General features: G+C 41.9%; 1 protein-coding gene across 1 annotated transcript in view; it reads right to left on the bottom strand.

Moving 5' to 3' along the window:
* LOC120940565 (dynein heavy chain 5, axonemal-like) overlaps positions 1–17,942 on the bottom strand; it is a 445,728-nt gene that overhangs the window by 139,113 nt on the left and 288,673 nt on the right. The window contains exons 57-59 of the mRNA XM_040353506.1: positions 10,306–10,970; positions 7,450–7,730; positions 6,558–6,773 (exon numbers count right to left, since the gene is read on the bottom strand). Of these exons, the coding sequence (XP_040209440.1) occupies positions 6,558–6,773; positions 7,450–7,730; positions 10,306–10,970 (1,162 nt within the window). The remainder of the gene's footprint in view (positions 1–6,557; positions 6,774–7,449; positions 7,731–10,305; positions 10,971–17,942) is intronic.

The raw sequence follows: 17,942 nt of genomic DNA, 5'->3' as shown, positions 1-17,942 counted from the left end.
CACGGACATTAGCATCTCTGTGTCTTAGAACAAGGCCTAGTCATATGTTGTAGAGATGCGAAGATCCAGACATACAATCCATATAAGCCTAGGTTCATACAAGTATTGCTGCAGTCACGCATTTTGTGTGTTTGTGATGGTTCTTAGGCTCTGTTCACATCTATGTAGGTGCGAAGATGCATGCACATTTTTGTGCAACTTCCCATGTAACGTTTAAGGAAGCCCATTCTTTTTAATGGGCTGCCCTATGCAAAAATCACACATAAGAAGTGCATGACCCTTTTTTAAAATTGTGCTTCACCAAAGCACGTGGTATTTTTGTGCGCAAAAAAACATGGCTTAGCAAGGTGCGTTGGGGTGCGATTAACAATTAATGGCACTGCTGTTTACCTGCATAAAGGGGTCTGCATTTTCAGGTGCATAATGCAACACACAAATGTGACAAAGCCTAAATTACAAAACCCTACTAAAATGTAGCAAAAACAAAAGCACATGCATTTTTCATGTGCTCCCTATGAAATATATGGGGCCAAATACACCAAAAGCTGCACATGTACTATTTAAAAGTATGCACTACACCATGTTGCATTGAAGTGAATAGCCACCATGGGGAATAATGTGATTTCCATTGTCATGCATTGCAGTGTGATGACAGATGCAGGAGAAATTGCACTAATATAAAAGGGTCCTAAGCCACCTATCAATTTCTCACCTCTAGTCATGCTGCGCACCAAAAGCCAACTGAAGACCAGAAGTACCACACTGTTAAGAGTTATGTTATTCTAGGAAATATAGGGCCAAATCCTCAAAAGGTATATGCAGGCGGAACTGCTGTTCAGCCTGCGTATCCCTGTGCCTATCTTTGGAACTGATCCTCAGAAGCAGTTTTCCAAAGATAGGCAGAAGATCCGACATCTGTAAGAGACTTACACTGTCGGATCTTAGGATGCAGTACCGCATCCGCCGCTGGGGGCATTTCGAGTCGAAATGCCGCTTCGCGTATGCAAATGAGGACTTACGGAGATCCACAAAGCTTTTCAGCTTTGTGTTTTCTGCGTAAGTTTACGTTTGCATACGTAAAATTAGTTCTGCTTTTACAAAGTGTAAACTAGTTACACCTTGTAAAAACAGACCTTTTTTTTGATCGCCGCGATTTTTTTTAAATTTTAAATTTTTTTTTTCGGCGTGTAACTTTTTTTTTTACCCGACGCAACTTTATTGTCCCGTCGCAATCCACAAAGCCCGGCGTAACGTAATTTCGCGCGCTGCCCGTCGGGAAAATGACGTCACGAGCATGCGCAGTACGGCCGGCGCGGGAGCGCGCCTCATTTAAATTGTCATCGCCCCCTGCAGAAGAGGACCGCCTTGCGCCGGAGACATTTAAGTTACATGGCCTGAAATTTCTAGGTAAGTGCTTTGTGGATCGGGCACTTAGGTAGAAATTTTAAGGCAGTGTAACTTAAATGGGAAAAGATAAGTTAGGCAGGATTTTTGAGGATTTTGCCCATAGTTTATTCCTCAGGCCACACAACACCCTGGGCCAAATCCTCAAAAATCCTGCCTAACTTATCTTTTCCCATTTAAGTTACACTGCCTTAAAATTTCTACCTAAGTGCCCGATCCACAAAGCACTTACCTAGAAATTTCAGGCCGTGTAACTTAAATGTCTCCGGCGCAAGGCGGTCCTCTTCTGCAGGGGGCGATGACAATTTAAATGAGGCGCGCTCCCGCGCCGGCCGTACTGCGCATGCTCGTGACGTCATTTTCCCGACGGCAGCGCGCAAAATTACGTTACGCCGGGCTTTGTGGATTGCGACGGGACAATAAAGTTGCGTCGGGTAAAAAAAAAGTTACGCGCCGAAAAAAAAATTTCAAAATTTAAAAAAAATCGCGGCGATCGAAAAAAAGGTCTGTTTTTACAAGGTGTAACTAGTTTACACTTTGTAAAAGCAGAACTAATTTTACGTATGCAAACATAAACTTACGCAGAAAACACAAAGCTGAAAAGCTTTGTGGATCTCCGTAAGTCCTCATTTGCATACGCGAAGCGGCATTTCGACTCGAAATGCCCCCAGCGGCGGATGCGGGACTGCATCCTAAGATCCGACAGTGTAAGTCTCTTACAGATGTCGGATCTTCTGCCTATCTTTGGAAAACTGCTTCTGAGGATCAGTTCCAAAGATAGGCACAGGGATATGCAGGCTGAACAGCAGTTCTGCCTGCGTATCCCTTTTGAGGATTTGGCCCCCTGTCTTTGATTTTATTGATTGCTAAAAGTTTTACTGGCAATTGGTTTCTGTTTACAGATTATGGTTATGGCATTGTGTAGATGTATCACACTTTCTCTCACTACCTTCTATTGATTTTTTGTAAAAATTGTTGAAGACTCATTATACAGTATTTTATGAATAGATAAACTAAATACAGTGCTAAAAACTAACAATAAAACCGTAGTGCAAAGTAGATAAGTGATAAAGAATTATGTGCTAAAGATCCCCAAACATAGGTGCATAGATGAAAAAGTGAAAAAAATATTCTAAATAAAACTCCCAAAATGAGTACAACTCTATTAAACATTTCCCTGTTCTGCCTAGTGACAGGACACTGATCTACTGCTCCCTGTCATTGGAAGCCATGATTAGTGTCGCTTCACTGGTAGCACAGCCACCACACAGTTAGAATCCCTCCCTAGGACACACTTAACCACTTCATTGCATCCTAGTGTTTAATCCCTTCCCTGCCAGTGTCATTTACACAGTAATCAGTACATTTTTATAGCACTGATCGCTGTATAAATGACAATGGTCCCAAAATAGCGTCAAAAGTGTTTGATGTGTCCACCATAATGTCGCAGCCATGACAAAAATCACCGCCATTAATAATAATAATAAAAAAAAAATGCCATAAAACTATCCCCTATTTTGTAGACGCTATAACTTTTGCGTAAACCAATCAATATACGCTTATTGTGATTTTTTTTTACCAATAATATGTATTACAATACAGATCGGCACAAAAACTGAGGAAAAAATGTTTTATATATATTTTTGGGGATATTTATTATAGCAAAAAGTAAAAAATATTGCCTTTTTTCAAAATGGACGCTCTTCTTTTGTTTATAGCGCAAAAAATAAAAACCGCACAGATGATCAAATACCACCAAAAGAAAGCTCTATTTGTGGGGAAAAAAAGGACATCAATTTTGTTTGGGTGCAACGTCGCACAACCGCGCAATTGTCAGTTAAAGTGTCACAGTGCCGAATCGCAAAAAATGGCCCGGTCATTGGGCAGCCAAATCCTCAGGGGCTGAAGTGGTTAAATATACTACTTTCTGTGGGCAGGATTTAACAGGTTTTGCATCTCTGGTGGTACTAAAAAAAAAAAAAGAAGATCAGAACAACTAGAACATGAAGGTATTATAAGCTAGGCTCTATAAGACATGATGTATAGAACGTATTATTTGCTATTGTATGAAACAGAAATACCATGTACAGTATATACAGTAGCAGAGGATGTAATTATGGCGTACAGTACAGTTGACCTTCAGTAACTGAAGAGCTATTTCCTCTGACAATCTATGAACACAATTTCTTCTTAGTTACATACTGTTATGAAATTCAATATTTCCAATGACCTGATTATCTAATCACTACTACTGAAATAGCAGCCTTAGGCATCAGTTTGATGCATGCACTTCTGCTTTGACAAATCTACAAGTTGACATGATTGGTCTGTGCAACTATAACTGTAGAGGGTTTCAATAGTACACATATGCATTAGAAACAGAATGAGTTAATTTGTTAGTCCATATTTAATTATACAGTATCACAAATCACATGAAGATAACAAATAAATAACATTTTGTTTAAGCAGGTGAAGGTCAGATTTCTGTTGGCACAGCTTTGCAAGCAAGAATGGGCCAGTATCAGCACAATAGTGTGTGAAGTGTGTTGTACCGAAGAGTTATTTCTAGTGGGCACTACCTTGGTGTAGTAAGAGAAATGCTCATTAGACTCAACATATGTCGAAGAGGGTTTTGAGTTTGTCATGTAATGTTTACCACTATATTGTATATTCTGAAGCTATAATTGGCTTCTTATCAAATTAATAATTGTATTGCAACTTCTATACTGTAAATATATCTGCACCTTACAAAATCAATGTGTGAACTCCTTTTTGATTTATAGATTAATACAATTGTCCTGCAATGTGAATATATTAGTCTATTTTCATGGAATAAATCATCTATTATTAGTATGTACTTGACTGTATTTTATTAGGCTTATTATTTATTTCCCATTTCTACTCCATTTAATTCTTATAATATTTTTTACTGCTCAAACTATTCTAAAACCAGTAGTGAGGTACAACCAGTAATCACATCACCCACTCTCATATTATCATTGGTAGCTGAATTGGTTATTACTTGTATTTCCACCAACAACTATTCCGATTATAGTGTGTTATCAAAGCTACTCCAACTACAACAGTCAGGCCTCGTATACACAACCGGTTTCATCGGCAGAATCCATCAAGAAACTTGGTGGCAGAGCTTTTTTGCAGAGAAAACCGGTCGTGTGTACGTTTTTCATCGAGGAAACTGTCGAGTAACTCGACGAGCAAAAAAGAGAGCAAGTTCTCTTTTTCCTCGACGGGAGTCTCAATTTGCTCGTCGTGTTCCTCGTCGAGCTGGTTTTCAACGAGAAACTCGAGCGTGTGTATGCTAAGAAACCCGCGCTTGCTCAGAATAAAGTATGAGACGGGAGTAAAAGTAGCATTTGTAATGGAGATAACACATTTTTCAAGCTGTAACAGACTAAAAAGTGCAAATCGTCTCTTACCAAACTTTTACTTAACACGTAAACACATGAGATTAGCAAAAGCAGCCCCAAGAGTTGTGCAAGTGGAATCGAACTTCCCCTGCCGTTGTATGTGTTGTATGTCACTGCGTTTGAGAACGAGGAGATTTTGTCTTGACCGTGTGTACGCAAAGAAAGCTTGTCGAGTTCCTCGACAAGCCTAACAAGGAACTCGACGAGGTAAAAGATGTGTTTCGACCGACGAGTTCCTCGGTCGTGTGTACGAGGCCTAACTTACTTTTCTAGAAAATGTAGTATTAACACATACACAAGACTCTAAATGCCACAACATTCTTCCATCTCTAAGGTTTGATTCTTACAATTAGAGGGCACTCTATGGAGCTACTCAGAAGTGAGAGTTATGCCGCATACACATGATTGGAATTTCTGACAAGAAAACCATAGATTTTCTTTCCGACGGAATGTAGGCTCAAACTTGTGTTGCATACACACGGTCACACAAATGTTGTCGGAAATTCCAAACGTCAAGAAGGCGGTGAACGTGGTACAACACTATGACGAGCCAAGAAAAATTAAGTTTAATGATTCAGAGCATGCATAGGATTTTTGTGCATTGGAATTGCATACAGACGATCGGAATTTCTGATAAGAACTTTCCCCATCGGAAAGTTTGAGAACCAGCTCTCAAATTTTTTCTGTCGGAAATTCTGACAGAAAATGTCCAATGGGGCCTACACAAGGTCGAACTTTTCTTGTCGGAAATTCCAATCGTGTGTACGCGGCATAAGAGAATGCACAATTTTTAACTAAATATTGTATTTATTTGCCATCACTGTAAATGCAATTTTACTATATAGTAATTTATTTTCCTTTGGGATTTGAGATTTATAGTTACAGATGGTTTCCTTTTGAGTGGGGAGCTCATGAAACAGTGTATTTGTGAATGTCAAGTGGACCTGCAGGACAACCTGTGTTTTTTTTTTTTTTTTTGTAGCGCTCGGGTAAGCATTAGTTTCATCGCTTTTTTTAAGATTTGTATTTGGAGAAGATTTAACAGCCATTGACCAAGGCTTGTAAATACTTGTTGCCAATGCATCACAACACATATAATACAATCTACATCAGGGGTGCTCAACCTGTGGCATGTTGCAAAATTACTAGTCCCATCAAGCCTCTGCCTTTGGGAGTCATGTTTGTACCTGTTAGCCTTGCAATGCCTCATGGGACTTCTACCTGTCAGCATTGCAATGCCTCATGGGACTTCTACCTGTCAGCATTGCAATGACTCATGGGATTTGTAGTTCTACAACAGCTGGAGGGCCACTGGTTGAGCACCCATGATCTACATCAATAGAGCTTTGGTGGCTTGTCCAAACACGTGAAAGAGATTTGTATCTAGGCAAGTCTTAATATTTTTTAGTTTCATGTAATTTGGACTGGATACAGGTGTGGTGTAGTATAAAAAGAAACCAGAAAACAAAACCTGTTAGCATTCCCTCACATTAGTTTTTTTCCCCCCAATAACAATTTTGTATACTAGCTAGGCTATACACAGTACATTTTTAAAAGGCAAATGTCTCAGTTTTCATTTCTTCATGCACTGTTTCACTTAGAAAATGCAGCCACAGACAATTTAATTCTAGTCCATTTTATAGAACACATTTGCACCTCTGAAGGTTTAATTCTGATACCATTTATAAAACAAAGCTTATACATCTGAAACGGTTAGGTATTTACCTTGCGGAACTCCAGCAATGAGTTAAGGAAACCTGAATTGTTCATTAGTTTCAAGGCTTCTCCCCAGGATGGTTTCACACAATTTCGCTCTGGATCAGGCGTCACTGTATCAATCTTTCTTTGGAACAACAACAAACAACAGTCCATGATCCTCATAATTAAATGAGGAGGTCTACCCAGTTTTCGAACTGTTGAAATGTCACCAGGCTTAATAGTCTGAAAAACAAAATATGTTGCCTTAAAGAATGCATGTCTACAAAAAACACAGGCATCATCTAGAAGGGACAGTTATAAAAAAATCTGTTTAATGAAAAGCATTGCCTTTATTACAAAAAGGTATTTTTAATTGATTTGTGCAATAAAATGAAATATATATTTTTAAAAGCATGTAGCAAACAAGCAAATTGTTTGCAATCAGAAGTCTAATATAAAAAATATTAGGATTGCTCGACGCTGCCCTACTGTGCTTTGGCTAAAGCACATCTAACCTATGATTTTCATGCGATTAAGCTGTGCTTTCCCATAGACTTCAATTATGTCCTGCGGTTGTGGTGCGCTTACAGAAAGTGCACCAAAACCACAAGATGTCATTTAAGTCTATGGGAAAGCACAGCTAACTCGCGTGAAAACCATGGGTTAGCTGTGCTTTAGCCAAAGTGCAGGAGGGCAGTGTGAAGCCATCCTTATGGATACGTTTCTAAAGCAGTGAATGTGACATACACCAAGCGTTCACTGAAGGTGAACCAATCACTGCAATTCAAAACATGCATCAGAAGAATACACCCTTAGTAAATGTTTATCACATTTACCGAAACCCGGAATGTGAACACAGAAAATACAGTATAAGTTGTCAAAAAACTGGGCAAGGATTTGCTCTTCCGATAATTGTTACCTGCAAAGCTGCTTCGGCCTCTTCAAGGGCTGGCCTGGCCACTTCCAGTTTCTCTTCAGCAGATGCTTTTGCAATGGCAATTTCATCCACAATGGCTTGGGCTTTGTCTTTTACCTTTTGAACCTGCATCTTTACATTTTCAGCAGCTTGAGCTTTGAGAGTCACTTCCTGCAAAACTTCATCTGCCTTCTTAGAGGCAACAGCCAAATCTTTTTCCTTAACTGCTAGTTCTTTTGACAACTGATTAACAGAAACTTCAGCTTCCATTAATTTTGCCAGACCTTTAAAACAAAAAAACTGAACGTTAAAGAACATACCATAAATCTCAATTTAGGCCTGTCAAAAAAATGATAAGCCCTGTTGGGGCACCCCTGTGACATAAATGGATACTGCCAACATATTGTCCTGAATCAAAGAATGGGAAACTATGTGTTTGGCTTTCAAGAATGTATATTCTATATACTATTCTATTATAGAACTTCAGACAAATGGCTGTACGCAACCACAATGCAGTGGTAGGTATGGGAAACTATGCGGAACATTGGGAAATTATGTGTTTGGCTTTCAAGACTGTATAGTTCAATTGTATCCATATGTAGCTGACACTGCTGATTTTTTTTTAAAAGCATTTCTGGTACAAATTCAGCACATTAAAAAACAAAGGATATGGTAGGTTGGTAGTCAGAAAGACACAATATTGTAGTGCTCTGCCCAGTTTCCAGAGGGTTTAAAATGCCTAATACCAGAAAGTGGCCATATTAACATTAATTTAATGCAGTAATGTAGAAATGTGCCTTAGAAGAGGCCACTTTACCAGCGAGGCCCCTGCACCTACATTCAACTTTTTTTTTACAATCTATACCTTATTATAGAAGAACTTCAGGCATGTTAAAAATGGCTGCATGCAACCACAATGCAGTGGTTGCCAACATTTTACTACCCCCCACCCCAACCTCAAAATCCACCACCACACCACTGACAAAAATGTAAATGGCATTCATATTGCCAATTATACCAATCTAAGAGGTATTCCTGCTTCCACTAAAACCAATGATTGGACAACCCTACCCTCCACTACCACAAAACATTTCTACCCTCAATGCCCCCTCCCTCTGACATCAATCAAAGAAACTAGACGTAGTGTAGGAGGCATCAAGAGTTGCTCGCTTCTAAGTATTCCCCAACTTTGTTAATGAAGTTGGGGGCTATTTATAAGACATGAATTTAATGTTACAAGCATTCATCCAGGCTGCACACATTTTTTACCTACATATTTTCTAATACTGCCTGCTCTAGTGATCAAAGATCTAAAATGTATGTCTGTTAAAGTCACAATAAATAAGAATAGTTTGTAGGTACAAGGACTGGAGTAAATGTGTAGTGTATTTAGTGCATAACAAAATAATCTAGAATACCACTTTGGATGTCTGTGGAACACTATATTCCATTGTGACAATTAACTGTGCTGGGGAGCAGGACAATACATATGCATTATGTAGCCTGGAAGCTTATGGCCCATGATTTTTTGTACCCATATCAAAAATCTGGGCATGTTCCTCAGGGGCATGGATGAAGAAATGCCACTGGGCATAATCGATTCAGCATTTTAAAGGCACTATTGTTTATATTTCTCCACCAGTGATAGATATTTTTTAGTTCTAGGTTACTTGACAACACAAATTTTAGAAAAGAGAGAGTCAAATGAGATTAGAGAGACCAAACATCAAATCAGGCAGAAATAATGAAATAAACAGGTCATAAAAAATGCAAATTCCAATAAAATACCATGTCTCTGCGCTTTTTCCTTATTACACAGGTCAAACAAGGACTCGTGAATTAAAATCCTGAAAGGGGAGCGTCTATGATAACTTCTCAAATGTTGCTTTTATTTCCTAACCAGCAATACATATAACACAGAGACATCTTTATTCCAGATATTTTACACAAGGCCCACGTGGCTCTGCATGTGGCCTCTCCATAAAACATGAAACATCTGATATAGGGGCAGATTCACATAGAATTACGCAGGCGTATCAGCAGATACTCCGACGTAACTCCGAATCTAAGCCCGTCGTATGCTTAAGTGTATTCTCAAACTGAGATACACTTAAACATGCCTAAGATACGACGACCAGCGCCGTCGTATCTTAGGGTGCAATATCTACGCTGACCACTAGGTGGCGCTTCCATTGCGGTCGGCGTAGAATATGCAAATGACTAGTTACGCCGAATCACGAACGTACGCTTGCCCGTCGTAGTGAATTTCCGTAGTTTCCGTAAGAGATACGCGTATCCAATGTTAAGTATGGCCGTCGTTCCCGCATCTAAATTTCTAAATTTTACGTCGTTTGCGTAAGTCGTCCATGAATGGCACTGGACGCTATTTACGTTAACGTCGAAACCAATGACGCACTTGCGACGTAATTTTGCGCAATGCCCGGCGGGAAATTTCGCGATGGAGCATGCGCAGTACGATCGGCGCAGGAACGCGCCTAATTCGCAACTTTACAGTCAAGTGCTTTGTGGATAAAGCACTTGCCCGTAAAACTTGTGAATTCGCAACTTTACAGGCAAGTGCTTTGTGAATCAAGCACTTGCCCGTAAAACTTGCGGCGGTGTAACGTATAGGAGATACGTTACGCCGCCGCAGTTCTACGAGAATCTGCCCCATAGTATTTTAAAAAAAATCTAATGTCTAAATGTAACAATCCTATAAATAACTTTAGCTTTTGGTAATATTTTAGAGAGGAGAAAATCATATGTTTAATATAATATTATATCTGACTATATTAAGTGAAAAAAAAATACAAGCTGCGTTGCTTTAAATCCTATTAACATGATATGCATAAAACATACCTGTCTTCATACGGTTGGACAGATTTCCTACATTTTCATATTTTTCCCCATATATTGCTTTATAGCCACTGATGAAAGACAGGTAAGATTTTGGGGTGACATATGTCTGCCGTCGGAACCTTTCGAAATATTCCACACATTTTTCTGCCACAATGTCCTGAAATGTACCCATTGTGTTCACAACACTTTGCTTCACTTCTTCTGTACATTCTATTTTGTAAGAGGCCAAAAAGTGATGGGCAACAGCAACCAAAGCATCTCGTGGCCACCTCTGGAACCAGTCCATGGTACACCCAGAAATAAGACCAGGGAATTTCAGAGCTCTGGTTCTGAATTTTTCCCCAACTGGAGAGAAGCAAAGCACCACATGCAAGTTACTGCGAACACGAGAGAGGAAGTAATCGTACAGGTTCTCAGCAGTGGGTGCCCGCCGTGGGTATTCTTTCTTCATAGCGGGAATTAAATCTTGTGTGATTTCATCAATCTCATCCCTTGCAAACAGGTTAGACACTTCTCCTGAGGCCAGCACATTATTCATGTACTCTAGAAATGATTCGTCCTTAATCTCGTTGTCCGTAAATATGAAAGTTATTCCTTTTCCTTTTTGCCCAGCTGTACGATACAAAATCTTTAGGTCATCCAGAAGATTATTTGTTCCGTAAGTTCTATAAAAGATGACATAATGTTATAAAAATCAATCTGTTATGAATGAATACATTTAAAGCATTTTTTTTGGTGGTAAATAGGCACATAGGTAAGGTCAAAGACACACACCTCGCCAAGTAATATTGACTTACTATTGATTATTGTATCCTGCTTGTTTGATGTAATTTATGCTTCTGAGTTACTAGTACAGTACTAGTATCTTAACATATCATGCAGAAATTAAACACCAATATGGTGTACATCAGCCATTTTCAGCCAGGGTGCCCAGGCACCCTAGGGTGCCTTGAGGTTTCTTCAGGGGTGCCTTGGCAAAATGCTTAAAAAAAGTCATCAAAAATTGTATATAAGCCAGCAAGTGGATCAAGCCTGCCTTTTAATTACAGAAAGCCACAAGTTTTCATTATGCACCATTACGACTTTCTATACAGCCTAACAACCAATGACATCATCAGTTGATAAGGACAATGTCTGTTGCCTCCATAGCATCCTTGTTTGACCCTCCTGTGCCCCTCTCCCTCAGCACTGGGGTCACACTAGTCAGTACCAGTGTGCAAAAGTGTATTTTCTTTGAAAGAATAAATCACCTCTAATGTTGGGTGTCAACCTGTGGATGTTGCTTTATTATGTAAAACTATTAGAATAGTTTTTTACATTTTAGAATGGGGTACTTCATAGAACCAAGGACACAGACTACAGTGTCTGGCACAACAAAAATATTTGTATAGTGCTCCATAAAGGCAATCTGTCTCAAAGCAAAGGCTGCAACTGCTTGGAAGCATTTTTTCAACTTTGTGCAGCAAGGCTCTGTGCGCCACTTTCAATCTCGGGTGGCTAGACTGTTTTTGCATTTTTTGTTTAATTTTTCACTCACAGCTTTCAGTGACTCCCCAAAGCTTCAGTGACTCCCCATACATCTGTGTACAGGCAGTCCCATTCATGTCAATTGGGATGCAGGGGCTGGACAAGCACAGCTGCTGTTCCCAATTTGACATCCATGCGGGTGTCAGTGATTGATGGTGCGTGTCCCAGAATGCAGACAGTATCAGTTCAGGGACACGCACTAGACAGATATCAAATTGGGAGCAGCAGCTCTATCCCAACTGTCATGAACGGGACTGCCTACAGTTGCATGCACAGAACAAAACGATGTGAACGAGGCCTAAAAAAGCATCTTACACAAAAAATCCAGAGGTTGGCCTCACATTGATCCTTTTGTCCTTTTGGTAACACTTCGTATATCGAATCAACATATACATTTTTTTTGCCTTTAATTAGTTCAAAGGCACCATTTTTTTTATCTTAATGCATTATATCCACTAAGGTAAAAAAAAAATACTTCTGGGTGCAGCTCCCCAGCCCTCCCTTATACTAACCTGAGCCCCATCTCAATTCAGCAATGTGCACGAGAGGAGCGGCTTGCTCTCTTAATTGGCTTACATTGCAGTAAGAGCTTTAAACTGTCAGTTACAGCTAGTGAGCAAATGAGGAGAAAGTGGGTCGCAAGGCCAAGCCACACCATGTGTGTGAATAGACGATGTCCATTCACAGGAGAGTGAGCTTGCGCAAATGGCCCCATAGCAAGAGGCTTGCTATTGGGGGCACTCGGCAGAGGTGGAAGAGCCAGGAGGTGGGGGACCAAAAATGAAGAGGATTGGAGCTGATCTGTGCAAGATCATTGCACAGAGCAGGTAAGTATAACATGTTTGAAATTATTTTATTTTTATTTTTTAAATTACACCCTTTGCAGTCACTGTAGCCTCCCTGGTGGTATGATTATGTCAGATTTTTGAATCTCAAAGCGGCACATTGTTTTGCATAGAAATTTGTCATTTTATATTTTAGGCTTGTAATTCTTAGGAATTACTCACTTAAATCTTTTCAAACAAGAGTCTAGTAGACATCCCGGGCATGATACATTTTGAAACACGAAATCATAAATTTATAATATAATTAAGAACTATAAATAACTATAAATAAATATAAAAAAATGGGGACTGGACAAAGCACTAGGTACAAAAGGGAGGATAAATGATTTGATACAGTAATGTAATCTGTAAGATTACAGTGTACTGTATGTGTTATGTTTTTTGTACTTTTTGAATTTGTCACCAGCCTCCGCCCCCATGCTTCGCAATGCTTGCAGGGAATGGAGCCCGGAACACAGAGCATCGGGCAGATGATCCGGCGGAGGACACAGTGGGGGGACATTGCAGGATCCTGGTGACAAGGCAAGTACGCTGTATCAGGATTCTGAAATGCAATTCCGAGTGTGGCTCGGGGTTAACACTAATATTACTCAAATTTAATTACAAGGAAAACAGAAATGGAAGGCGCGCACACCTAGTGCATTACCAGACATAATTTAATGAGAAGAACTTTTTGAAATGGGCACTCACAAAATGCAACTGACAAAAGGCCATAAACAGTGCATGGACATGAAATTTAACCCCGAGCCACACTCGGGAATACCGCCAGGAGGGTTAAGTTTTTATTTAAGTAATAAGAAGAGAACAGAAAACAGAAGTCATACAGCACGCTAGACATAAGTACAAAGGTAGTATATGTAAGAGGTACCAAATGTAATGCTAAGGGTAAAACATGACATTCAAAAGTTTGGTACATGAGTAAGAGTTTCACTAATTCCAGGTGTTGATTAATGCCTGGGGAGTAAGCCAGTAAGTACATTCTTGCAATTACCTAGAGAAGGTCAGAAGTAAGGTAGAAGCATACACACTAAAAGTAAGGATTACATGAATGCTGTATAGATTAAAGTAGATGTAAACCCTCACATATACCCAGTGAAGTGAACAGCCTCAGATGACACACAGCTGATTGGAGGAAAGGCACAAACCCCCTCTCCTAATAGGTAGAGACTTTTAGCTATGTTTGCTGAATCGTTCAACTCTGTGCTAATCTATTTACAGCATCCTCCCCAACACTCTGGCTGCTTTTATCATATGTGATGGAAAACTTGGAAGTTATCAGGCTGATAACAGAGGAACAGAGCAGGAGAAAGCAAGGGACATGGTGCTTTGAAGAGAGATAACAAAACACTGCAAATATATGTGCCCAGCTCAAATTTCATAAATCTGGTTAACATCCACTTTAAGCTTACATTGCATTAGCTGGCATACATTTTATCACAGCACGTTACAATGAGCAGCTAATGTTCCAAATGTCAGCTATGTATCAAGTTTAACTTCCCTGGCGGTAATCCTGAGTGTGGCTTGGGGTTGAATTTCAGTATCATTAGTGGTAACCCCCGAGCCACACTCGGAATTGCATTTCAGGACCCTGGTGCAGTATACTTACCATGTCCCCTGCTGTGTCTCCACCCAATACCTCTGTATGCCGGGCTCCGTTCACTGCAAGCGTCACAACGTATAGTGACGAAGTTCATCAGCAAATTCAAAAAGTTCAAAATTCATAACACATACAGTACACTGTAATCTTACAGATTGCATTACGGTATGTAATCATTTCACTTCCCTTTTGTCCAGTGCCCTGTATGCATTTATATATTACAGGGCTTGACAAATTTGCTTTGAATCTAGGAGCCAGCTCAAAAAGTTAGGCGCCAGGTTTGGTGACGTCACTAGGGTTGGTATCACCCCCCCCTCCACCAACTATGGTCCCCCCTCCACTAACTACAGACCCCCTCTCTCAGTATAGACCCCCCCACTAAGTCCAGACCCCCCTCCCGCAGTATAGATCCCCCACACTAAGTCCAGACCCCCCTCCTGCAGTATAGATCCCCCTCACTAAGTGCAGACCCCCCTCCCGCAATATAGATCCCCCTCACTAAGTACAGACCCCCTCCCGCAGTATAGATCCCCTCACTAAGTACAGACCCCCCTCACTAAGTACAGACACCATCATTGCAGACCCCCCTCCATCAGTGCAGCCCCCATCATTGCAGACCCCCCTCCATCAGTGTACAACCCCCTCAGTGCAGATCCCCCCATCAATGTAGACCCTCCACAGTGCATCCGCCCTCAGTGCAGGACCCCCATCAGTGAACCCCCCTCCATCAGTGTACACCCCCCTCAGTGCAGATCCCCCCCATCAATGTAGACCCCCCTCTCCATCAGTGTAGGCCCCCACAGTGCAGACCCCACTCAGTGCACTGCCCCCCTCAGTGCAGACCCCCCTCTTACCTCCCATAGCACCCCCCAGCACATGTCTATTTGGACTACATTAAAACATTTACAGACCTCAGAACAGCGTGGGATGGAGCAGCAAGAGAGTGGCACAGCATTAGCTGACACGGTGGGAGGAACGAGTGGCCAGCAGACTGAAGTCCAGCTGGGGATCCTCGGCGGTCTGTCATCCCCGCTGCTGCTGTCGCCCTGCCCCAAGGTATTGCGGGAAGCGACTCAAGAACATCCGTGACCAAGATTTGGTGGATAGGCACAGCGAAGTGTGTCCCTCTGGCCCCCTCCTCCTCCGTAAACAGAGAGGAGAGGGAGGCGGCTTCGGTCCGCTCTGCTGTGTGCTGTGTAGGGGCGAGGACTATGCGACGAGTAGCGTTAACGAGCAGTGCCGCTGCGGCGCTGACCACAGGTGTCACCCGGTGTGGTCCACACCCAACTCCTGGCAACGGCACTGACCCTCCTCTCCTGTGCTCATCCCCTCTCAGACAGTCAGAGGAGCAGGGCGCTCTGGCGCTGGGAAACCACCGAATCCGGGTCCCAGATGTTCTTGAGTCGCTTCCCGCAATACCTTGGGGCAGGGCAACAACAGCAGTGGGGGATGAAAGACCGCCGAGGATCTTCACTCTGCTGGCCACTCGTTCCTCCCGCCTTGTCAGCCGCTGCTGTGCCGATCTCTTCCTGCTCCATCCCCGCTTCCACCGCTAATCATGTTCACGGCCAAGACCCCGCAACCCGCCCTGTAGCAGAGGCACCTGTCACTGATCAAAGCCCAGGCGCCAGGGTGAAATTTCTAGTCGCAATGGCGACCTGGTGCCTGGGATTTGTCGAGCTCTGCCTGGAAAATTTGAGATCCATGGCAAAAGTGGCAAAAGTGGTTTGAGACCAGCTAGAAAACAGCCATAGTAAGTTAGAACACTTGCAGAATTGAGCGATAGTGAATCGGGAGGAAATTTTATTATACTATTTTTTATAATTATTTATAGTTATTTATTATATTATAATTTATGATTTAGTGTTTCAAACTTTATCATACCCGGGATGTCTACTAGACTCGTTTGGCCAGATTTAAGTGAGTTATTACTAAGAATTGCAAGCCTACAATATAAAACGTCAAATTTCTATGCAAAACAATTTACCGCTTTGAGACACAAAAATCTGACATAATCATACCATCATAATAAACGTTAAAAAAAAATCAATAAAAAAAATGTAGGAAGTTTATGTGTAAAAATGCACTGCAGGGCAATATGCATAATGCACACCATAACACCACCCACTGGTATGAATAGACTTTGGGGGGTTGATTTACTAAGGCCAATTGACTGTGCACTTTGAAAAGTGCAATGTCTTCAGAGCTTAGTAAATGAGGTAAAGCTTAATTTTGTAAGAATACCCAATCGCTTACAAGGAAAATAAAGATAAAAACATTTTTGCTTGCACATGATTTGATGATGAGTCAGCAGAGTTTCTGCTTATTACTAAGTTCTGGAACAACTGCTCTTGCAGAGTGCAACTGCACTTTGCAAAGAGCACCGTCTTTCTGTTTTAGTAAATCAACCCAATCATCATGTGTTGGTGCACTGCAGTATACCACACATTGCAAGAAATAAGTTATAATAAGTACCAGCAATCAGTGCCCATCAGTACCAGCTATCAGTGCCCATCAGTACCAGCTATCAGTGCCCATCAGTACCAGCTATCAGTGCCCATCAGCACCACCTATCAGTGCCAGTCATTGCCCATCATTGCTGCCTATCAGAGCGAGTGCCCATCAGTGCCACCTTTCATTACCCTTCTGTGCTGCCCATCAGTGCCAACCAATGCCACCTATCAGTGCCAATCAGTGCTGGCCATCAGTGGTTCCAATCAGTGCCACCTATCATTGCCAATCAGTGCCCACCAGTGCTGCCAATCAGTGCCGCCAATCAGTGCCGCCAATCAGTGCCCACCAGTGACACTAAATGCTGCCCATCAGTGCCAGTCGGTTCCCCCTATCAGTGCCAATCAGTGCTGCCTATTAGTGCAATTAGTACTGCAAATCAGTGCAACCTACCAGTGCCATCCCTCAGTGCTGCCTATCAGTGCAAATCGGTGCTGCCAATTAGCGGCAAAAGCACCACTTATCAGTGCTGCCAATCAGTGCCCTTAGGTGATGCTAATCAGTCCCAGTGATGCCAACCAGTGCCGCTTATCAGTGACCATCAGCACTATGCTGCCAATCAGTGGCCATCAGTGCTACCAAACAACTTGTTGTGTTACTCTGAAAAATAACTGGAGCTTCATTAGTGATGGCTGAAAGGGTCTGCAAACCTATTGATTTATACTGTAGAAATCCTGGTCAGAAACATTTTGCATGTTATAAACTGTTAGTTGACATCACTCATTGCAATTATTCATAGGTTGCACATTTTAAAGCAGAGTTCCACCTAAAAATGGAACTTCCGCTTAACCCACTCCTCGCCCCCTTACATGCCACATTTGGCATGTCATTTTTTTGGGGGGGGGAGTGGGGGCTTCAGGAGAAGGGGACTTCCTGTCCCACTTCCTCCTTCCGCCGAGGGGCTGGAAAGGCGATTAGCTTAATCAACTTTTCACAGCCCCTCCCTGTAGGCGAGCGTTTGTCCAATCGGACGGCGCCGTTCGCGCATGCGCAGTGGGTGCCCGGCCGTGAAACCGAAAGCTGTCACTGCCGGGTGCCCACACTAGGAATGAAGACGCCGGCCGGCGAGGGGGGGGGGCGAGGAGTGGAGCCCCGGCCGGCGCGTCGCTGGAGCCGTGGAGCAGGTAAGTGTCTGTTTATTAAAAGCCAGCAGCTAC

The sequence above is a fragment of the Rana temporaria genome, chromosome 5, assembly GCF_905171775.1.
Source record: "Rana temporaria chromosome 5, aRanTem1.1, whole genome shotgun sequence".
Lineage (NCBI taxonomy): Eukaryota > Metazoa > Chordata > Amphibia > Anura > Ranidae > Rana > Rana temporaria.
Note: the sequence above shows the minus strand (reverse complement) of the source record. Positions and strands in the feature narration are given on the sequence as shown.